The sequence below is a fragment of the Centropristis striata genome, chromosome 15 (assembly GCF_030273125.1).
Source record: "Centropristis striata isolate RG_2023a ecotype Rhode Island chromosome 15, C.striata_1.0, whole genome shotgun sequence".
Taxonomy (NCBI): domain Eukaryota; kingdom Metazoa; phylum Chordata; class Actinopteri; order Perciformes; family Serranidae; genus Centropristis; species Centropristis striata.
In genome coordinates, this window is record NC_081531.1 from 36,053,093 (window position 1) to 36,077,168 (window position 24,076).

At 36.2% G+C, this 24,076-nt stretch overlaps 1 protein-coding gene across 1 annotated transcript in view; it reads right to left on the minus strand.

The window, feature by feature from the left end:
• The window catches only part of LOC131986474 (FRAS1-related extracellular matrix protein 2-like), a 125,471-nt gene that overhangs the window by 63,992 nt on the left and 37,403 nt on the right, over positions 1-24,076 (minus strand). The window contains exon 4 of the mRNA XM_059351450.1: positions 6,180-6,410. Within this exon, the coding sequence (XP_059207433.1) occupies positions 6,180-6,410 (231 nt within the window). The remainder of the gene's footprint in view (positions 1-6,179; positions 6,411-24,076) is intronic.

Consider the following 24,076-nt stretch of genomic DNA (forward strand, 5'->3'; position numbering starts at 1 on the left):
TTATTGATCATTTCATGAATATTCTATACATGCAGGGATTTTTTCTCTGTTTCTAGCATGTTATTGTTGTTCCATTTTACTCTTTACAAGCTAATAAAACTGGTCATTTTCATGAGCTACCAGCTCGAGATGAAACTGAAAATGTAAAGCAAAACATCCTGTAGAGACCTGCAGTTGATAGAACTACCCAGAGAAAGCAGCAGCACGCTCATGATGCAGTTTCCCGTTTGATGCATTTTACATTAGTCAAGAGCTTTTACATCCTAACTGAGACAAAGCTCTCATAATTACACAAGGATGTGCTCGACTGCAGCTGGCCTTGCAATCTCAAAAGACAAAAGAATTACAAAGCAGAAAACACCTCTTCATCATTTAGTGGAGTGACCTTGGTGCAAAGCAGCAGAGAGAGCAACAGCTCTACTGATATATAGCATCCCCACTATAGAGAGGAAGCAAGGGAGAGATCACTTTCTGTAGTGAGATGCTGCTGGTGCTTGCAGCAAACAGTCAAACAGCAGGCTGCCACCTTCATCTTCAATCAGCACTGTGCATGGATTATATATGAAGAAAGTCGCAAAGTTTTGCAGGAGGAAAGCTCGGCTATCGCACCCTGTAATTAAAAAGAGTTTGTGCCTGCTGCAGCACTGAAAGTGGATGCACCACAGGCAACCACTCTTCATTATTAATAAAAGTAGCAACAGGCTAATACAGAGGGGTGTTGGAGGCTGTGCATTTTTACAACTAAAACAAAAAGAAAAACAATAAAGAAGATCTCCAGGCATTTGTGCAGAAAAACAAGAGTGTCCGTGCTGTTGGAGCAAACTTAGCTTGTTACTTAATTCCTGTTGAACACTTTTGGTTAAAGCTTAGCGATCCTCTCTCCTCCTCTAAAGCTATTAGCCTAGCTGACATATCCTCACGGGACGGGAATCTCCGGCTAACCAGAAGACCAGACAAAGCCAGTCTTCATCATTAAAGGCAGAAGCTGGAGTACAGCTAACGCCACAAGCATAGCTAAAGCTTCACTGGCCCATTAGAGTACAGAGTGGCACATCTCTGTCACATTAGACAATCCCTGGAGATGACAGAAAACAAACCAGCCCCTGCCCTCCACACACACCATAATTAACCCACAGGGGAGGATAGATTGAGGAGGGAGAATGTGAGTGGGAGAGAGAGAGATAACAGCACAGTGAAAAAAAAAGACCGAGAAGACAAATGAGAGACGGAGGGAGTGATGAGAGCAGCTGTTGTGCATCACTGTAATGGAGGCTTCAGTGTTTCCATCTTTGTTGCACATCTATAATTACTTAAAAGTTGCACTGAGGAGAGGAGTAATACTCATACCATACAAAAAAATCTGAATGTGAAAGCTGCAGAAGAGTATATCTGGCCTTGATTGAGCAGAGCAGCCAGTTTGTCGCACTATTCAATATTCCATTAGCACTTCAATTTGAAGGCAAAGACACAAAAGAGGAGGTGAGGGAAAATGTCAGATTACAAACTATTTAGGAGAAAAACCAAAAAAGACTGAGGTTTTGTGTCTAAGACACTTCTATTTAAAGTGCCTCTACACTTAGAAATGTGTTTTTTCTTGTATTTTTGTCAGATCTTGACTATACAGACTTGTATCCGTGAAAGGTTTGTTGTTAGAGAGATGTTTTCACATTTCTCTACTGTAAAGATAGATGTCTGTGCACTATACATTCAAAACACACTGTAACATTGCAGCAGATAGGGTTGAGTCACTGTGTGCAAAACTTTCATCCATGTTGGATATTCAACGGTCAAGTGTAAATGATATTATTAGAAAGTGGAAGCGTTTAGGAACAAGAGCAACTCAGCCACGAAGCAGAAGAAACTCTTGAAGAGTTCTGAACTTCCACTGGCATTAATGTGAGCATAAAAACTGTGTAGTGGGAGCTTCATGGAAGAGGTTTCCATGGCTGAGCAGCCTTACATCACCAAACTCTGTCAAACTCTGGCCCCCACACTTCTTCCCACCCCTTTTCAAATATGTTATGGCATTTTATAGAGTGCTTGGCGGCCTTATCAGTGCAGGAGTCACTATAGTCAGGCAGCTTAGGACCAGATTTAAGAATAAAGGGGACACGCCAGACAAAAGCACCAAATTTCTTCCACATGCTCTCTATCACCATAGGTTTAAATTTTTGGTAGGAGCCACTTCATCAAAATTGTGGATCGGAGATGGCAGCCATATAAAGTCTATGAGAACCAATATATCTTCCAATCCACTTAGAAGGTCAATCTTGGTGTCAAAATATGCATTTTCTGGGTAAAGGAATCATTTAAAGCTATTGAGAATATCACTAGAGATCTGACATGAGATTAAAGCGTTCCCTTGATTTTTTTTTGAGCAGTGTACATTGCAGCTAATCCGCTCTCTCCCGTGAACATAGATTCATTTTCAGCTCAGGATTCCTGCTGCAGCACTTGAAGACCTACCAGTCTGGGTGAAAATGAACATATCAATTTGATCAAATAATTATCTAGTGATATTCTCAATAGCTTTAAATGATTCCTTGACACAGAAAATGTATATTTTGACACCCAGATTGACCTTCTAATTGGCTCAGAAGATATAGAGTTTCTCATAGACTTTATATGGCTGCCATCTCCGATCCATAATCTTGATGAAGTGGCTCCTACCAAAAATTGAAACTTATGGTGATAGAGAGCATGTGGAAAAAATTTGGTGCTTTTGTCCGACGTGTCCCCTTTATTTGGCTAAGCCGCCTGACTAATAGGGCTGACTCCTGTTGATGCATTATTATTATTGTATTGTTGTTGCATATTTGAAATAAATCATTCATTCATTCAACAATCAACTAACTACACCTTCCTTTTCGGTACGTCTGCTAGTCGCCAATTTTGGTGCACAGCAGATCCTCTTCAGAGTCTGGAGGTTCAGATGTGTAAGGCTGAATCTCCCCTTGGAGAAAATACGCCAGAAAGGGTTGCATGAAGCTGCACTGTAAAAAAAAACCCTGTTGTTTTTACGGTAAAAAACCGGCAGCTGTGGTTGCCAGAACTTTACCCTAATAAATACGGTATAACTTTTTTTAATATTACGGTAAAATGATATTAGCACTGGTGATTTCACGTTTAAGATTGCCATTTTATTACATTTTTTATTGTATGAATAAAAAAGTTTTTTCTTTAAAAGAAACGCTGTTCTGCCATATAATTGACAAGAAAATACTTTATAAATGCCGCATAAATTAAAGATTTTACCATTAAATATTACAGTCTATTTCTGTTAGAGATATAGTGTTTAGTACATTTATCAGTTACAAAAGATACAAAAGATACAAAAGTACAAAAGATAAATGCAAAAATTACAGCGATGACTTGTATATATATTACAGTATTTTTTTTTGCTACAAACACAGCGGAGTGGAGTAATGTATTTTTAAAAAAAATAAAAAAATAAAAATACTGTTTTGGCTGATATATACATTTACGGTGTTTCATTTTTACTGAAACTGAATTAACTCATTCATCATTTTATGGACTTTTACTGTCATGGTTTAGCAGTTTTTCACCGTAAAATCTACAGACATTTTTTACAGTGTATGACTACATAAACCCACAGCTGGCACTGCTATTTCACCAAGCAGTGGTGGTGGGTGGAGCAGAGTTTAGATCCAGACTCTGAGAGATGAAGAGCAGATGTGCCTCCAGCCCCTTCTCAATGTTTTTTACTCTTCAAGGAAACCATGTTTATCAAAAATATTAATCATAGCAGAGTATTTTTCATACTTTAAAACGTCTGGAGGAGGATTTTAACCATTAGTGTTGGACTGCTAAACAGCAATGTCTAATCTGTCTGGCATCCTTTGAGTTGGCTCCATGGTAATGGACAAATAGCTAAAAAAGTAGCTGTAATTATACAGCTTTTTTAATATTGGGTTTTAGAAATAAGCGCTGTATTTTCAGTGAGTGTAAGAACACAAAACACAATCATCCCCACAACAAATCTCATGGCTGTCATGTGACATTTCTCCTCCTGGCTCCTGGAGGAGAAATGTGACATGACTCTCTATCTACAGGAGACTCTTTATATTGACAATTCTTCATTCTCTGTGTGTCAAGTTGACTGATGCTTCACACAACAAATGTAATATACGGTAAAGGGATATGTATTTTTCACAGCTTTGTAACAGCGAGGCTTGAGTGGCGGTTGGGATTTTGTGTGCTGTGAATTATAAATGTCAGAAATATCACCGTGTCTGTTCAGGTGGGCAGAACAAACATGTCTGCTTTGGATATCTTCTATTAACTTGTATTTTTAATCCTCAATAATGTCTCTCCACAAAAGCTGTTTACTCTTATTAATTGATATCAAATAAAATGAAGACACAACATTGAATATATATACATAATACATATTTATCAGGGGAAACAGAGAATGAGTTTCATTTATAAACCAAAGACAGAAACTGGGCATCCAACATGAATGTCTCTAATGCCAATAATTCTGCCACTTCCAGTACTGAAAATCCTCTAGTATTCAGACTAAAAGTGCAAAAATTAATAATACATCTCAGATTTTATAGCCTATTGATATTTAAATGCGGACAAACCCCCATTATTATCTGATTTTTGGAGTTACCAGAGTATTCAAGTGCTTATGTAAACAGCATAAACAGATATTCTTTATTGGATAAAAGTCGTGATTGGATTGTGAGAAATCAGATAAACACAGTATTCTGCTTACAGTAATCAGGTTTCTTTCGTAGCTGAAGCCATATATTGTTAAACATGAGTGGGAGCAGTTCCATGTTTTATATCTGTGGTCCAGTCAACAGGGAGAGCAGCAATGGGAGAATGCATTATTTGAGCGATCACGAAACAGTTTTTATGCTCGAAGTGATGAAAAACCTTAACATCCTTCATCTTGTCAATGGACTGAAGTACCGAGATGTACTGAAAAAAGTTTCTTTCTGGGCTTCACACGGAGCATGGAACAGATCAGAGGCTGCTGGGCAGAGCGTTGTCTTGCAGCGAGGGCAGGAGGGTCTTTGTGGGCTTTGGGGACGAGCGCTAGCATGATGCTAGTAGGAGCTGAATGTGTTTGGTCAATGTGTGTGTGGGGTCGCTGTGCTGTTACCTGGGGAGCTCAGGTGCATATCGGTGGGATTGTTTACTCTCTTTGGGCAGGTGTTGACCCGGAAGGGCAAACGGTTTTTTGACCGCTGTAGCGCTGTAATGCTGTAGCGCTGTAACGATATAATGCTGTAGCGCTGTAATGCTGTAGCGCTGTAATGCTGTAGCGCTGTAACGCTGTAATGCTGTAGCGCAGTAATGCTGTAACGATGTAGTGCTGTAGTGCTGTAATGCTGTAATGCTGTAATGCTGTAATGCTGTAGCGCTGTAACACTGTAACGATGTAGCGATGTAGCGCAGTAACGCTGTAATGCTGTAACGCTGTAATGCTGTAACGCTGTAGCGCAGTAATGCTGTAACGCTGTAATGCTGTAACGCTGTAGCGCTGTAGCGCTGTAATGCTGTAACGCTGTAACGCTGTAGCGCTGTAATGCTGTAACGCTGTAGCGCTGTAACGATGTAGCGATGTAGCGCAGTAACGCTGTAACGCTGTAGCGCTGTAATGCTGTAATGCTGTAACGCTGTAACGATGTAACGCTGTAGCGCTGTAATGCTGTAATGCTGTAACGCTGTAATGCTGTAACGCTGTAGCGCTGTAATGCTGTAACGCTGTAGCGCTGTAACGATGTAGCGATGTAGCGCAGTAACGCTGTAACGCTGTAGCGCTGTAATGCTGTAATGCTGTAGTGCTGTAACACTGTAATGCTGTAGCGCTGTAATGCTGTAACGCTGTAGCTCATCATGCCGGTGTTTTGTTTGTATGTTTTTCTTTGTTTACATTGCACAGCAATGAATTTTAAATTTTAATTGAATATTTTTCAGATGTTATGTGTGTGAGAGAGATGCAACTGATTTGACTGCTCCTGTACCAGAATAAATGACCAGAATAAACGATTGGATCTCTTCGTCTCGCCATAAAATTACACAACGCACGACAGGGAGAGAGAGTACAGAGCCGCTACAACATGTTAACGTACCAAGTGTCACCACAGAAGATGTTTGTTATTAGATGAACCTGGTTTGTGTGTGAGTGCAGATAAAGAACTGACCGTCATTGGGATCCAGGATCTCGACTGTTGCTGTGACAGGGAACTCCATCACCCCCATCACCGGCTCCGACAGCAAAATCTGGAAGGTCTCCGCCTGCTCGTACTTCCCATCAGTCAGGATCCGGACCCGCCACACGGCTGTGGTCTGACCCGGGTTGAACTGGACCTGCCTCTGGGACTTGCCCTTGTAATCCTCATCCTTTTTCGCACTTCCATCCTGGGTACCGATGCCTGAAAGATAAGGAAAAAGGGTGAGAAAGATGTTTGGCAACACTTTACAAAAAAACCATCATTTATAAATGGTAAACAGATAGTTTATTAATGTTTAATCATCATTTATAAACCGTATATAGGCCATTTAGAATTGTAAATACATAATTTATTAATGTTTAACTAACTAAATAATTTATAAATGGCAAATAGATGGTATATTAATGTACGTTTATAGTTACTTTACCATTAACAAACAATTAAATTATAATAAATATGTCATTAATAGTTTTATTTGCAATCATTTTAACATTTTTAACACCATATTAAGTATATTAATGATTTTTGAAATTATTCATATACCTTTAAGAAATTGGTTGAAATTTTTTAAAGATTAAATATGTATAGCACTTTATTCATGTTAATAATTGGTTTATAAACCATCTATAAACATTATTTAGTTGGTTATTGTAAAGTGTTACCAAAAATGTTAAAATGATTGCAAATAAAGCTATTAATAACATAATAATTATAATTTAATTGTTTGTTAATGGTAAAGTAACTATAAACGTACATTAATATACCATCTATTTGCCATTTATAAATTATTTAGTTAGTTAAACATTAATAAATTATGTATTTACAATTCTAAATGGCCTATATACGGTTTATAAATGATGATTAAACATTAATAAACTATCTGTTTACCATTTATAAATTATGGTTATTGTAAAGTGTTACCACATTTTTAACACCATATTAAGTATATTAATGATTTTTGAAATTATTCATATACCTTTAAGAAATTGGTTGAAATTTTTTTAAGATTAAATATGTATAGCACTTTATTAATGTTAATAATTGGTTTATAAACCATCTATAAACATTATTTAGCTGGTTATTGTAAAGTGTTACCAGATGTTTTTTAAAAAAAGGAAAAGGAGAGCAGGCCCGATGAGTAAAATACCAGGAAAGAAAAGGAGCATTAAAAGAGTGACAGGCAGAAGAGAGAAACAGATGAAAAACAGATTAGATATTCACACCCTTTCATGTTGTTCATAAAGTGGTGAGAAAAAGAGTGTTTCCTCTATTTTTCTTCAGTGATCACTTGCAGAGCCTCAGGAACGTGTGAAATGAATTTGTGACTGAAGCGTTTAAATAAGCATATTCCACCTTACGGAGATGGATTAGCTACCACGATTGTTTCCCAAGGGTTAGGCATGCATGTGAGAGTCTCCTTTTCTCTTCAAATGTCTCTCATTTCATTTATAATAAGGCTTTCATGTGAATCCACTTTACAACAATCCATCTAACATTCATGCTCATCAATACACCTTCTTCAAAGTAGCAGAGCTGACTGCTACGACTGGGTTTCACATCAAACGCGCATCAAGGAAGCCCAGGTGGCAGAAGCCATACAATAATGTATTACACGTGGAAGTATGCTGTTCACATTCCTTCTCCAACATCCACAGAGAACAAGGTGAGCTGCAGCGTGCCAGGCTGATGATGCATGTGCCTGGAAATAAAAAAGGATTTGTTTTCCTTTTCCAGACACAAACACATGCAGATGAGACTGGATGCATTAGATCATACACACAGCGGATCGGTCCATTGTATGCAAAAATTTAAGCTGCAAATTATCATAAAAGCAGAAATAACACAGTCCCCGTTGCTGCACCTGTGAGGACCTTCTGTGATTATGTTCATTCACAAACTGCCAACGCCAGTGTGGAGAAATGGGACTGGAAGTCTAAAAATAATTATGAATGGTTTGTTGTTGCTACACCTGTGTTATATATTTGTTGAATTGTGTGCTTACATTATCACAAAAGCTTCCAACAATTTTCAAACCCAGAGAAATCTGTTAAAAGTTAATGGTCTGTTTTATTTGGCCGCCTATCAATGGTGCATGCATCAGTGTTGTGGATGTCTAACAGAAGCTGTTAACTGAGTTTTTATACAGTTTTAGTTTTTTAGTTTTTATTTTTATTCACTGGCTTTTAACTTGACATGAGCCTTTGCTCTGTTTTATTTTTTGTTTTTATTTGTTCTTTGAGATTAATTTAAATTAAGATTAATTTTAAAATTGAGATTAATTTTAAAACCCACTTTTATTTACTGTTTTTTGTTTTACCCAGCATGAGACTCGCTTTGTTTTAGTTGTTTTTGCTTGTTCTTTGTTTTTATTGTTTTTATTGTTGGTCTGTCCTGCCATGTACAGCACTTTGTATCAGCTAACGCTGTCTTAAAGGGAAAGATAAATAAAGTTGATCTTTATTTGCACCAGAGTGTTGCAGAGCTCATGTGTTTTAGTCTTTTTGGGGTTTTTTTTGGTAATTTTGTGTCTTTTTTTTGGTCATTTTGTGTCTTTTTTTGGTCATTTTGTTTCCTTTTTTTTGGTAATTTTGTGTCTTTTTTGGTCAATTTGTGTCTTTTAATAGTAATTTTGTGTCTTTTTATAATAATTTTGTGTCTTTTTTTATAATTTTGTGGTCAATTTGTGTCTTTTTTGTCATTTTGTTTCCTTTTTTTTGGTAATTTTGTGTCTTTTTTTTGTTAATTTTGTGTCTTTTTTTGGTCATTTTGTTTCCTTTTTTTTGGTAATTTTGTGTCTTTTTTTTGGTCATTTTGTGTCTTTTTTTGGTCATTTTGTGTCTTTTTATAGTAATTTTGTGTCTTTTTATAATAATTTTGTGTCTTTTTTATAATTTTGTGGTCAATTTGTGTCTTTTTTGTCATTTTGTTTCCTTTTTTTTGGTAATTTTGTGTCTTTTTTTTGGTAATTTTGTGTCTTTTTTTGGTCATTTTGTTTCCTTTTTTTTGGTAATTTTGTGTCTTTTTTTTGGTCATTTTGTGTCTTTTTTTTGGTCATTTTGTGTCTTTTTAGTAATTTTGTGTCTTTTTATAATAATTTTGTGTCTTTTTTTATAATTTTGTGGTCAATTTGTGTCTTTTTTGTCATTTTGTTTCCTTTTTTTGGGTAATTTTGTGTCTTTTTTTTGGTCATTTTGTGTCTTTTTTTGGTCATTTTGTGTCTTTTTATAGTAATTTTGTGTCTTTTTATAATAATTTTGTGTCTTTTTTTTTTAAATTTTGTGGTCAATTTGTGTCTTTTTTGTCATTTTGTGTCTTTTTGGTCACTTCATTTCTTTTTTGGGTAATTTTGTGTATTTTTTGGTAATTTGTGTCTTTTTAGGTCATTTTGTGTCTTTTTTGGTCAATTTGTGTGAAGAAGGAGCTGAACCAAAAGACAAAGCTCTGTTTTAGTCTTTTTGGTAATTTTGTGTCTTTTTTTTGGTAATTTTGTGTCTTTTTTTGGTCATTTTGTGTCTTTTTTTGGTCATTTTGTTTCCTTTTTTTGGTAATTTTGTGTCTTTTTTTGTCAATTTGTGTCTTTAAATAGTAATTTTGTGTCTTTTTATAATAATTTTGTGTCTTTTTTTATAATTTTGTGGTCAATTTGTGTCTTTTTTGGGTCATTTTGTGTATTTTTAGGTCATTATGTGTCTTTTTTGGTCAATTTGTGTGAAGAAGGAGCTGAACCAAAAGACAAAGCTCTCCATTTACCATTCCATCCACGGTCCGACCCTCACCTATGGTCACCAGCTTTGGGCTGTGACTGAATTTATTTTTGATGTAGATACAAGCTGGCTGAATTGAGTTTGCATCCTCAGGGTGTCTGGGCTCAGCCTTAGAGAGAGTGTCGGAGGAGAGTCGCTGCTGCTTTGCGTCACAGGGGCCAGTGGAGGCGGTCCAGGTATCTGATCAGGATGCCTCCTGGGAGTTGGAGGCTTTACAGGCACTTTAAACTAGCGAGAGGCCTAAAAGGTAGATCCAGAACATGCTGGTGAGATTAGACATCTCGTTTGGCCCGGGAACACCTCGTGGTCCCCCAGGAGGAGCTGAAACACGTTGCTGGAGAAAAGGACTTTTGAAATACCTCGCTTAGCCTGCTGCAACTGCAAATGGTCATCGTACATAATAGATCTTAAGCTATCAGAGTAACAAGCTGAGCAGATGTTAGAGGCAGCTCGGCCCGCTGTCCGGAACACAGCACTGGAGAAACACCGTTTTTTTTTATGTGAAACTACTTTTTTCAGTGTTTTAATCATTCACTGCAAAAAAGCCAACTTGTATTTTTTGGCCTAAAACAGTGATTTAAGTTGGTAAAACTTGGAAATATAAATTATTGACATTTAGAGCAATAATGTAAGTTAGCACAACAAAGGAAGCCAGTTGTCTGCTCAAAAACAAGTTGGTGAGTTGTTGTTACTTATATCTTTAAGTTGGGGTTCACAACAAGGGACAATAGTTCTGATAACTCTTATTTCTTTGTTGGGAAATGCGGGAAAGCGGTGAAATTCATCAGCGAAAGCTAGCGGCTAACTGATGCTAGTGGCTAACTGATGCTAGCAGCTAACTGATGCTAGGAGGTAACGGATAATTCTGCTCTTGGTAAAATCCTCCTCAACCAGATACACTAAAGCAGCTATTCTCAACCTTGGGGTCTGGACCCCAATTGGGGTCGCAAGATGATTTCTGGGGGTCGCCAAATCATTTTGGAAGTCAACTCTGTCCCCACTGTGTTAAAGTGTTCATGTGTTTTAGTCTTTTTGGTAATTTTGGGTTTTTCTTTGGTAATTTTGTGTCTTTTTTTTGGTCATTTTGTGTCTTTTTTTGGTTAATTTGTGTCTTTTTTGGTCAATTTGTGTCTTTTTATAGTAATTTTGTGTCTTTTTATAATGATTTTGTGTCTTTTTTTATAATTTTGTGGTCAATTTGTGTCTTTTTGGTCATTTCATTTCTTTTTTTGGTCATTTTGTTTCCTTTTTTTTGGTCATTTTGTGTCTTTTTTGGTCAATTTGTGTCTCTTTATAGTAATTTTGTGTCTTTTTTGGTCATTTTGTTTCTTTTTTGGGTGATCTGAACTGTGCGTGTGAGTTTCTGTTCAGTTAGCGGGGGTCGCGGACAATATGCATGTTAAATTGGGGGTCGCGACTCAAAAAATGGCAATGATGGCAATGGCAGTGAAGACAGTAACTATGCTCCTTTACAACGTCACCAAACCCTCTTCATTAACGTCTTTTGTTATTGATTTGACTCAGAGAATATAACATATTGTGTATTTATTGTATTATTTTATTTGTTTTTGCTGAGAGACACTGACTGAATGTATTGCAGTGTATAACGCCGTGGAGTTTGGTAATGGTCAAATTTTAAGGAATGCTGCAAAACACCAATAGTCCAACAATCCTTCTCTAGAATCACTGATTTGGATCAATTTGAAGTGCAGAGAAAGAGTTTCCACTGATGGTCACCACAGCTTGACATAAATAAAACTCTTCACTCTCTCTGCCTCGCTCCAGGCCGACTCCAGTGTTACCAGTTGACTTTTCCATCTGATATCAGATATACTATCTCACATTTTGACCTGATGTGTATCCAGCAGCACATTAAATTTAACACCTGCATTCTCTACATTTTTGGCAAGGCATTGTTATCTCTTCACTTTCTTTGCTTCTCTGCTCTTCTAGCCCTCGACAGCAGAAGCTAATGATGCTAGTATTGCTCACTGCAGCTGCACAAATGCTACACAAAAAAATCAAACCCTCAAGGGGCCGTTGAAAGTCTTTCTGTGGAAGACACGACTAATGGAAGTTCAGTCAGAACAACTCATGGTTCACCTGCTGAGTGGTCCTGTCAGATAAACCTGGGTCCAAAATGTCAGTGAATGCATCATGAAACAGCTGTATTCTTAACCAAAACTAATTATATTTGACAGTATGGAGCATCAAAGAATGAAAAGACCACCAGTGCTGTACATGACGAAACCTTTATCCTCATCCTCATCCGACCTTCGGATGAGGATGGTCAATTTGTGTAATTTTTGTGTCTTATTTCATCAATTTGACTAATTTTTGGCTTAATTTTATGTAATTTTTTTGTCATTTTGTGTCTTTTTTGTGTGTCTTTTTTTGGTAATTTTGTGTCTTTTTTTGTCATTTTGTGTCTTTTTTGTCATTTTATTTCCTTTTTTTAGTCAGTTTGTGTCTTTGGTCATTTTGTTTCTTTTTTTGGGCCATTTTGTTCATTTTTTTGGTCATTTTGTGACTTTTTTGGTCAATTTGTGTAATTTTTGGTAATTTTGTGAGATTTCTGGGGGTTGCCAAATCATTTTGGAAGTCAGCTCTGTCTCCACTGTGTTAAAGTGTTCATGTTTTTTAGTCTTTTTGGTCATTTAATGTCATTTTTTTTGGTCATTTTGTGTTTGTTTTTTTGTCATTTTGTGTCTTTTTGGTCATTTTGTTTCTTTTTTGGGGCCATTTTGGTTATTTTTTTTGTCATTTTGTGTCTTTTTTGGTCAATTTGTGTAATTTTTTGTCATTTTGTGTCTTTTTTGGTCAATTTGTGTAATTTTTGGTCATTTTGTGTCTTTTTTTGGTCAATTTGACTCTTTTTTTGCTTAATTTTATGTAATTTTTTGGTCATTTTGTGTCTTTTTTTGATCATTTTGGGTCTTTTTTGTGGTCAATTTGATTCTTTATGAGTAATTTTGTGTCTTTTCTGACAAATCCCAAAGTAGCAAGTTATTACTTTACAAAAAAATAAAAATAAATGCACAGACAGAGATGTTTTAGTTGTTGTCTGCTTGTTGAAAGTCTTTCTGTGGAAGACACGACTAATGGAAGTTCAGTCAGAACAACTCATGGTTCACCTGCTGAGTGGTCCTGTCAGATAAACCTGGGTCAAAAATGTGAGTGAATGCATCATGAAACAGCTGTATTCTTAACCAAAACTAATTATATTTGACAGTATGGAGCATCAAAGAATGGAAAGACCACCAGTACTGTACATGACGAAACCTTTATCCTCATCCTCATCGTGCTTCCACTAAAATAAAGTAAGAAGAACTTTTGGCCATTTTGTTCATTTTTTTTGGTCATTTTGTGTCTTTTTTGGTCAATTTGACTCTTTTTTTGCTTAATTTTATGTAAAATTTTTGGTCATTTTGTGTCTTTTTTTGATCATTTTGTGTCTTTTTGTGGTCAATTTGATTCTTTATGAGTAATTTTGTGTCTTTTCTGACAAATCCCAAAGTAGCAAGTTATTACTTTACAAAAAATGAAAAGACCACCAGTGCTGTACATGACGTAACCTTTATCCTCATCCTCATCGTGCTTCCACTAAAATAAAGTAAGAAGAACTTTTGGCCATTTTGTTCATTTTTTAGGTCATTTTGTGTCTTTTTTGGTCAATTTGTGTAATTTTTGGTCATTTTGTGTCTTTTTTGGTCAATTGGACTCTTTTTTTGCTTCATTTTATGTAATTTTTTGGCCATTTTGTGTCTTTTTTTGATCATTTTGTGTCTTTTTGTGGTCATTTTGAATTCTTTATGAGTAATTTTGTGTCTTTTCTGACAAACCTTTATCCACATCCTCATCCGACCTACGACTAAAATAAAGTAAGAAGAACTTTTGCCAAACATTCAACTTATACAAAGAATTCATCATTTTGGAAGCATAAATGAGTTAGTAAATTTCGTGGCAGGCTGCCATTGAATTTCTCTTGCAGAGTTGTAATTTTCAGCATGCTTGTGCAGCTTGAGAAAGGGTCAGAAAAACAGGAAAATTCATGGCATTTTGTGAGAAATAGCTTGGATATCTACAGTTTCTGCTTTGGATAGAAAACCCAAAACATATTTATATTTAGACTGTAGGATCACAAATGTTCTGGACTTATATATAAATGTTCTCAATACACCTATTGATTCAGTTTATAGAACATTTATAGAAGTACAAGTTAATAAACAAGAACAATTTCAGTGTTTTTTTTTATTTTAAGTTAAAATCTAAATTTGTTAAAGTCAGATAAACATAATTAGATGTAATTCATGTCCATGTTAGAATAATATTTGCAAAAAGATGTTGTTTTTGTACCTTTTGTTATGAGCATTAAGGTTACTGTGACTTTATGAGAAGGAGTTTTTTTTGTTTTTTCCTAATCAAGTAACTTAACACGTGTAAATCCAAGATCTTCTGGGCTTCAACCAATACAGTCATGCTGATGATTTTTTATAGTTGTTACTCATACAGAAATTTCTCCCAAAAAAATAAAAAATAACATTTCTAGTAGCTGTTGAAAGTCTTTCTGTAGAAGACACAAATAATGGAAGTTCAGTCAGCACAACTCATGGTTCAGCTGCTGAGTGGTCCTCAGTTCAACATGGGTCAAGTTTGAAAATGTGAATGAATGCATCATGAAATAGCTGCATTATTAACATTATATTAACAGTAAGGAGCATCAAAAGGTTCAGTGAAACACCACTGGAACATAAATATGGAGTGTAAATTTCATGGCAATCTGCCATTGGATTTCTCTGGCAGAGATGTAATTTTCAGCGTGTCTGAGCAGCTGGAGAAGGAGTCAGAGCAGGGTCAGCGAGAAAACTGGGTTTCATGGCAATTTGTGGAGAAATGGTTTCGATATTGAAGTTTTGCTTTGGATACACACAGCAACCAAACACATTGCTATATTTTGGCTGTGCATCAGTAATGTTGTGGATGTAAGATAAGATAAAAGGGACACGTGTGCTGATGGTTTTTATAATTGTTCAGTCAGTTCTTAAAGAGATTGTCTGGTTTTCTTCTTCTTTTGTGGTTTTGGTCTCCATAACTGATTTCCCAGTTCTTGACGACTGTTTAAATTAAGGCTTAAAGTTCTGCATTATTAAGGACAATTTGACTAATTTTTTGCTTAATTTTATGTAATTTTTTTCATCATTTTGTGTCTTTTTGTGGTCAGTTTGATTCTTTATGGGTAATTTTGTGTCTTTTCTGACAAATCCCAAAGTAGCAAGTTATTACTAGTGTTTTTGGCCATTTAATGTCTTTTTTTTTCATTTTGTGTTTGTTTTTTTGTCATTTTGTGTTTTTTTTTTGTCATTTTGTGTCCTTTTTTTGTCATTTTGTGTCTTTTTTGGTCATTTTGTTTCTTTTTTTGGGCCATTTTGTTCATTTTTTTGTTCATTTTGTCTCTTTTTTGGGCCATTTTGTTCATTTTTTTGTTCATTTTGTCTCTTTTTTGGTCAATTTGTGTAATTTTTGGTCATTTTGTGTCTTTTTTGGTCAATTTGACTCATTTTTTGCTTAATTTTATGTAATTTTTTGGTCATTTTGTGTCTTTTTTTGATCATTTTGTGTCTTTTTGTGGTCAATTTGATTCTTTATGGGTAATTTTCTGTCTTTTCTGACAAATCCCAAAGTAGCAAGGCGGGGGGGGGGGGGGGGGGGGTTGCCGACAACATGCATGTTAAATTGGGGGTCGCGACTCAAAAAGGTTGAGAACTACTGGCTTATAAAGTGGCGGTGTGTCTTTATCTGCTTCAAGGTTGGACGTGTTGTTTGCTCAGAGATGCTCTTCTGCAGACCTTGGTGGTAATGAGGTTATCTGAGCTACTGTTGCCTGTCAAACATCTTCAACCAGTCTGGCCATTCTCCTCCAACCTCTCACTGGATAGTTTCTCCTTTTCTAACCTCTCTTTGTAAACCCTAGAGATGCTTGTTAGATCAGCAGACCATCTCGTCTGATTAGACATCTGATTAATGAGCAGCTGAACAGGTGTACCTAATAAACTGGCCGGCGAGTGTAAAGTCTATTGTATTGAACATATTTTAGCAGCCACTCTGTCAGAAATGCAACAAGTGTATCTGTGCGGAACAAGAACACTGTGAACACTGTGTGAATTCAAAGCATCACTCTTTAATATCAGACTCGAACAGTGAAGATGATGATGGCAATTACAGCGTCCCCCATAACAGACGCTGATCTGTCTGATCTTTCTATCCTGATGATCAATGGATCCAACACACACACACACACACACACACACACACACACACACACACACACACACACACACACACACACACTTGCCTACAAGAGCGTAATCTTAAAAGGGTGGAGCCTCAATGGGAGGCAAACATTACACCAGCTTTGTTCATATTTTTAGTCATTTTGTGTCTTTTTTGGTCAATTTGTGTAATTTTCGGTCATTTTGTGTCTTTTTTGGTCAATTTGACAAATTTTTTGCTTAATTTTATGTAATGTTTTGGTCATTTTGTGTCTTTTGTGGTCATTTTGTGTCTTTTTTGTGATTTTGTGTCTTTTTTGTCATTTTATTTCCTTTTTTTGGTCATTTTGTCTCTTTTTTTAGTGATTTTGTCTCTTTTTTAGTGATTTTGTGTCTTTTTTGGTCAATTTGTGTAATTTTTGGTCATTTTGTGTCTTTTTTGGTCAATTTGACTCATTTTTTGCTTAATTTTATGTAATTTTTTTGTCATTTTGTGTCTTTTTTTGGTAATTTTGTGTCTTTTTTGTCATTTTATTTCCTTTTTTTGGTCATTTTGTCTCTTTTTTTAGTCAGTTTGTGTCTTTTTGGTCATTTTTTTTCTTTTTTTTGGGCCATTTTGTTCATTTTTTGGGTAATTTTGTGTCTTTTATTGTCATTTTGTGTCATTTTTGTCATTTTATTTCCTTTTTTTGGTCATTTTGTCTCTTTTTTTAGTCAATTTGTGTAATTTTTTGGTCATTTTGTGTCTTCTTTTGATCATTTTGTGTCTTTTTGTGGTCAACATGCCGACAACATGCATGTTAAATTGGGGGTCACCACACAAAAAGGTTGAGAACTACTCTGCCACGAACAGTGAAGATAATGATGATGGCAATTACAGCTTCCCCCATAACACACGCTGACCTGTCTGATCTTTCTATCCTGATGATCAATGGATCCAACGCACACACACACACACACACACACACACACACACACACACACACACTTGCCTACAAGAGCGTAATCTTAAAAGGGTGGAGCCTCAATAGGAGCCCTGCTGGACTCCCCGGAGGGAAGAGACACGCGTTGCCTGAGGTCGCTCTGGGGTTCCTTCCCAGCAGGTGAAGATACACGCACCTGAGGGGCTTCTGATCTCTACGCTGCTGTTCCTCAGGCGCTACAGTCCCTTGTGCTGCATTTCCATAACACACGCACACACACACACACACACACACACACACACAGACACACTCACACTGAATTGTGCTACCTAACACACACACACTTTCTGTTTATAGCTGCAAACTTTCCTTTTTTGTAGTTGTGTTTTGTGTTTTTTTTCACAACTGAAAGAAAATATTGCGACAACAATGTAAGTTACAAACTTTATCATGAAATGTATGATTGCAGCTACATTCGTGCCCATTATTCAATAGGGGGCATTTCACATCAACTGTGGCAGAGATCTGCAGAGAAGAGGGTCAGGGGGGCAACACTCTCTATTCTCTCAGAGAAAAATGAAGTTATGTTCCCTCCGCTTTGCTTGGCAACAATAATGAGAGCAGAATACCTCCCACAGGAGGTGATTAACCTGGGAATAGTACACCTTGTTAACAATCCTCCATCTGTCAGAGAAACGGACACTACAGAAAGAGGGCTGAGCTTTGACTTATGCAAGGAATAAAAAAGAAGAATGAGAATTCAATTCCTTCTTGTGTCCCCCACGGGGTTCCTCATATTATTCAAACAGCAAGGAAGAGAAGAAAGGACACACTGTAAAAAAGAAACTGTTTTTTTGTGTCTTTTTTGGTCAATTTGTGTAATTTTTGGTCATTTTGTGTCTTTTTTGGTCAATTTGACTCATTTTTTGCTTAATTTTATGTAATTTTTTGGTCATTTTGTGTCTTTTTTTGATCATTTTGTGTCTTTTTGTGGTCAATTTGATTCTTTATGGGTCATTTTGTGTCTTTTCTGACAAATCCCAAAGTAGTTAAAAAAAAAGAACAGAACTGTAAAATAAAGGCTGTTTTTTCCTAATCAAGTAACTTTGATTAATAACTAATAAGGACACACTGTAAAAAAGAAACTGTTGTTTTTACGGTAAAAAACCGGCAGCTGTGGTTGCCAGAACTTTACCGTAATAAATATGGTGCAACTTTTTGTTATATTACAGTAAAATTATATTAGCACTGGTGATTTCACGCTAACGGTTGCCATTTTATTCCATATTTTACCATAAAAATATTTTTCCATCAAAAGAAATTATGCTTTGCCATATAATTGACAAGAAAATACTTTATAAATGCTGCATAGATTAAATATTTTATCATAAAATATTACAGTATATTTTTTTATGTGGTCTTTAGTACATTTAACAGTGAGAAAAAGTATTTTTACAAAAAATAAATGCAAAAATTACAGTGATGCTTGTATATATATTACAGTATATTTTTGTAACAAACACAGTGCCACAGTATTTTACAGTGGAGTAATGTATTTTTCAAAAACATAAAAAACTGTAGAAAAAAAAAGAAATACTGTTTTGGCTGATATATACATTTACGGTGTTTCATTGTTACTGAAACTGAATTAACCCATTTATCATTTTACATCTTTTACTGTCATGGTTTAGCAGTTTTTCACCATAAAATCTACACACACACACACACACACACTTGCCTACAAGAGCGTAATCTTAAAAGGGTGGAGCCTCAATGGGAGGCAAACATTACACCAGCTTTGTTCATATTTTTAGTCATTTTGTGTCTTTTTTGGTCAATTTGACACATTTTTTGCTTAATTTTATGTAATTTTTTGGTCATTTTGTGTCTTTTTTGTGATTTTGTGTCTTTTTTGTCATTTTATTTCCTTTTTTTGGTCATTTTGTCTCTTTTTTAGTCATTTTGTCTCTTTGTTAGTGATTTTGTGTCTTTTTTGGTCAATTTGTGTAATTTTTGGTCATTTTGTCTCTTTTTTTAGTCATTTTGTCCCTTTTTTAGTGATTTTGTGTCTTTTTTGGTCAATTTGTGTAATTTTTGGTCATTTTGTGTCTTTTTTGGTCAATTTGACTCATTTTTTGCTTAATTTTATGTAATTTTTTGGTCATTTTGTGTCTTTTTTTTTTTACCATTTTGTGTCTTTTTTGTCATTTTATTTCCTTTTTTTGGTCATTTTGTGTCTTTTTTTAGTCAGTTTGTGACATTTTTTACAGTGCAGGAAGGGAAAGACGTGGCTAGGAAAAGGACTTTGAGGGTTTCAAGAAGAGAACAGCGCAATAAACAAAGATGGAGAAACAACAGCTGAGATTCAAATCCATAATGCACACAAATAAAATAGAAGACAGAGCAAGAACAGACAGTGAATGTGGCGGATTCGGAGAGGAAAAGGTGGATGTAAGGCGAATGACAAAAGGAGAGTGGGTGGAGGAAGTGTATAAGACAGCCTATGGCGTAGACCCAGGGCTATAGGGAGGAGGAAGAAGAGACATGGTGTCTTTGATGAGGAAAAGCAGGTTAGAAACAAAAGGACGGAACATTCTCGGCAGTGAGACGAGGTGAGGAGAGATTAGGGATGAAAGGAAAAGGTGAGACGGGCTAAGTGGGTGGACAAGTCAGTGGGACGGTGTCTCAGGAGACAGCAGAATGTGACAGAAGTCAATTAGGAGAAGACACAGCTGGTGAGGAAGAGGGCAAACACCCATGAAGAATTAAGCTGCTTTTTCTCTTCATGAGAAGTGAGAAAGTGAGGTATAAGCTTGGAGACAGTAGTAGGAGACTCCGATCTGATCCACATGATCTTGTCCAGCACCGTTCTGCTTGAGCTCTGCTCTGCAGGGGGGCATCTTTGAACTTTGATCCTATCTCTGCACTGATCCTCTTTCTCCACCTGTACGTCCTGTTGTGATGGAGCACGTACAGCAGCTCTCCTCAGCCGTTGCCTGGCACCACAGCAGCTTTCATCAGCTAACCCCTCTGCAATGGCAGCAACACCGCTGGGTGTATTCCTCCCTGCTCCTCCACCCCAACACACAGCCTGGCTAATCTAAAGTGATCTGTCCATCCATCTGTAAGTACACTGTCTGCTTCTGCCAGGAATTCCTATGTGGCATTCACTTGTCTTGTCTTTTCTTTTGAACCTGGTCTCACAGAAATCCGTGAAATAGCCACGGATTTCGCTTAACTCAAAATTCTGACAAAACTGACACGGATTTCGCTACAATGCAAGTTAATGCCAGTCATATCCCGTGGCTATTCCAACATACAAAGTGATGATGTACATTCACTGAGTGAAGATTTAGAAAATAAAACATATATTTCTCGCTAGAAATGTGATCAAAATCCATTTTTATGCAGAAACTAAGTCAAAATATTGATTTTTCATATCCCGTGGCTATTCCATGGATATTTGTTCCTATTGGTTTGTTCCAAGTCACGTGACTTTCAAGGTCCCGGCGGTCAGAACAAAAAACATGGAGGACAGTTCTCTCATTTTTAGTGAAAAATCAATATTTTGACTTAGTTTCTGCATCAAAATGGATTTTGATCACATTTCTAGCGATAAATATATGTTTTATTTTCTAAATATTCACTCAGTGAATGCACATAATCACTTTGTATGTTGGAATAGCCACGGGATATGACTGGCATTAACTTTCATTGTAGCGAAATCCGTGTCAGTTTCATGGAAATTTGAGCGATTCCGTGGCTATTCCACGGATTTCTGTGAGACCATGTTGGATCTGTCCATCCATCTGTAAGTACAGTGTCTGCTTCTGCCAGGAATTCCTATGTGGCATTCACTTGTCTTGTCTTCTTCTTTTTAAACTTGCAGGGTTTTTTCTGCCATCAATTATCTTTTCATTTACAGCACTGGTTGTGTAGCGATCTTTCACCTTTTTTTTACTACGCCTCCCGCATCCTCCATTAGCACACCTCACACCTGTTTTTAAAGGCCAAATCAGTCTCAATCCAAGAGATGATGTTTTTTTCCTGCTTAAGACGGAAAACTGCCAAACCAAGCAAGAAGTGAAAATGTCTGTAGGTTACAGGCTTTGCAGGGAAGATAGCAGAGTGTCTGCTGATAGCTGTGCATTGTGGACTTCAGACAGTCATACACTGCCAAGGATTTCCAAACAAATATTATCTGTGATTGTTCCATTATTTTCTGTCTCTACAAACTGCCGGCACCAAGGCTGCAGCTCTGTGCTGTTGATGTGGGCGTATAAAAACCCTTTAATAAAGCTGAGAGGTGACAGTTTAACCTTATAGTTATTGTTTCATTCAAAATACAATATGCTGGGAAATTTGGCACGATATGTAAAATGTGAATGAAAACAGAAACTTTATAATCTCAGTTTGTTCTTTCTCGTAATTTTTTTCATGTAAATTTACCACTTTAATCTCACAGAATATCCTGTTTTTTCCTGCAAATCAGGGGTGTCAAACTCAAATACACAATGGGCCAAAATTTAAAACTTGAATAAAATCACGGGCCAACATTGAACAAATAAACCTTTTAATATATACCAAACATGTTTTGCTTTAACATTAAATATGGAACCAGCAACGCTTATAAACATACAATATATAACTAAATAATGCAGACATGCAAAATCAAATTTCAAATAAAAAACACATCAATGTCATTAATTTATTAAATAAAAATTAAATAAAAATGGTATGCCTCTTTTCTATTTGCATCCTTCTGATTTAAATATCAAAATAAAGTTGTTCAACAGGTTAATACATTTAAAAATAAAATAACAATAATAAATCTAGTATTAGCGGTAAATGCGCCATATAATACCGGCGGGTCAGCTTTCATAGTACAATAATAATATAATAATTTGACATTGGCTCGCGAGAGTTTGACACCCCTGCTGCAAATGTATAACTTTAATCTAAAAAATCTGAGCTTTCCTGCAATAGGTCCTTTTTATTAACATACAATCACACTACACTGTAAAAAAATATCTGTTTAATTTACGGTAAAATACCGGCAGCTGTGGTTGCCAGAACATCACCGTAAAAAATACAGTGAGCGTATGTAAATGTAAATATCAGCAAAAACTGTAATTTATTCTGAATAATCCCATTACTTTTAGGATAATTGTTTCATCATGGTATTTCTCCATTAACTTTACATTAAAAAATTATAGTTTTACAGCTAAACTTTGTGTTTTCTACAGTTTATGGCGGTAGAATTTAAAGTTTTATACTATTCTTTGATTTACAGTAATTAAAAGTATCTACTACGGTGATGTAGAATGTTTAATTTTAAGACCTATTTCTGATGCAATTTGACAGTGTTTAACTGTAATATCCACAAACATTTTTTACAGTGTACCATCCCCAGTCAATCAAAGTCGAATCCTATCAGCAAAATAAGACATCTTATGAGGAGGCCAGTCAATCATGGACACAATAAAATTGTGCACTGTTGCGAGGAGAAAGCTGAAAAATCTTTAAGACTAAATGGCCAAATGTGTGAAAGCTAAATTAGCAAAGAGGAACACAAACAGAGCCGCAGCAACACAGACTCTTAATGACATATTTGCTCTACAGCAACACAAACTACAAGCTAATAATGAGTTCAGTTGTCACCAAACATCAATCACAGGTGCCATTACCATGGCAGCGTTGTATTGGATTGCATTAAATGGTGTTCTGGCTATTTTGTCCACGTCGCTGTGTTCTGTTATTGGAGCATTCACTCCATTCTTCTGTTCAGCAGCCCAGCAAATTGAAATCTATGAAAGTTATTAGACTTCGATCACTTTCTGTTTTTCATTCTGTGTTGCCCTAAACTAGATCATATTTCATCATCAGTGCCTGGACTGATCCACACAGGGCAAAAAAATACATAAGAGGCACACACACACACACTTACACATCTTATTTAAATGGTGGTGTCAGGGTGACTTTGGTCTGCTGCTGTTGGGAAAGATACTCTTTTTTCTCAGGGTTGGAAGTAAACATCCCCTCTCTCTTTATCTCCCTTCAAGCCGTGCACTTATGCATAAAAGTGGCGCGGCTCAACATGTTGTAGCGAGGAGGAGAGCGCTCTCACATTGATGCATTTTAGCACGACGTCGACATATCAAGCCTGTTTATTCAGTCTTGAAAGTGAATGTGTGGTCAGAGATAACCAGGTGCTCACACACGAACTGTGCAAAGAGATGAGAGTCAAGCTTTCATGTGAGCCAAAGAGATACACTCGACACTTTCTCAAGAGGGATCACACACACACACACACACACATTCTTGTACTTCTATCTTTGTGAGGACCCTCATTGGAACAGTGAATTCCCTTGCAAGGTTGTAATAGTTTTGGTTTTTCAAATTCTGTTAGTTTTAATGAGTTTTTAGAGTGAGTTTGCTAGTTTTAGTTTAGTATTTATTGTTTTGAAATGCTTTAGTTTTAGTTTAGTTTTTATTAGTTTTAGTTTAGAGGTCACAGTAAATTTTGCCTTTATGTCCTTTGTCTGATCCATCTTCATTATTTATGAAAAAAGTTGACAAAGACGAAAACGAAGGACATTTTCACTAGTTTTGTAACCACACAATACAGTTTCAGTTAATTATCATTATCATGTAACCTTTAACCCTTAAAACAAAGTCTGAAATCTCAAAAAAAAAAAAAAATGTCCTCACTTTGCAAAAATGTCCTCACTCTGTTGGTTAAAAATGTGTTCCAGTCCCCACTATGTAGAAAGTACAAGAACACACACACACACACACACACACACACACACACACACACACATTCTTGTACTTCTATCTTTGTGAGGACCCTCATTGGAACAGTGAATTCCCTTGCAAGGTTGTAATAGTTTTGGTTTTTCATTAGTTTT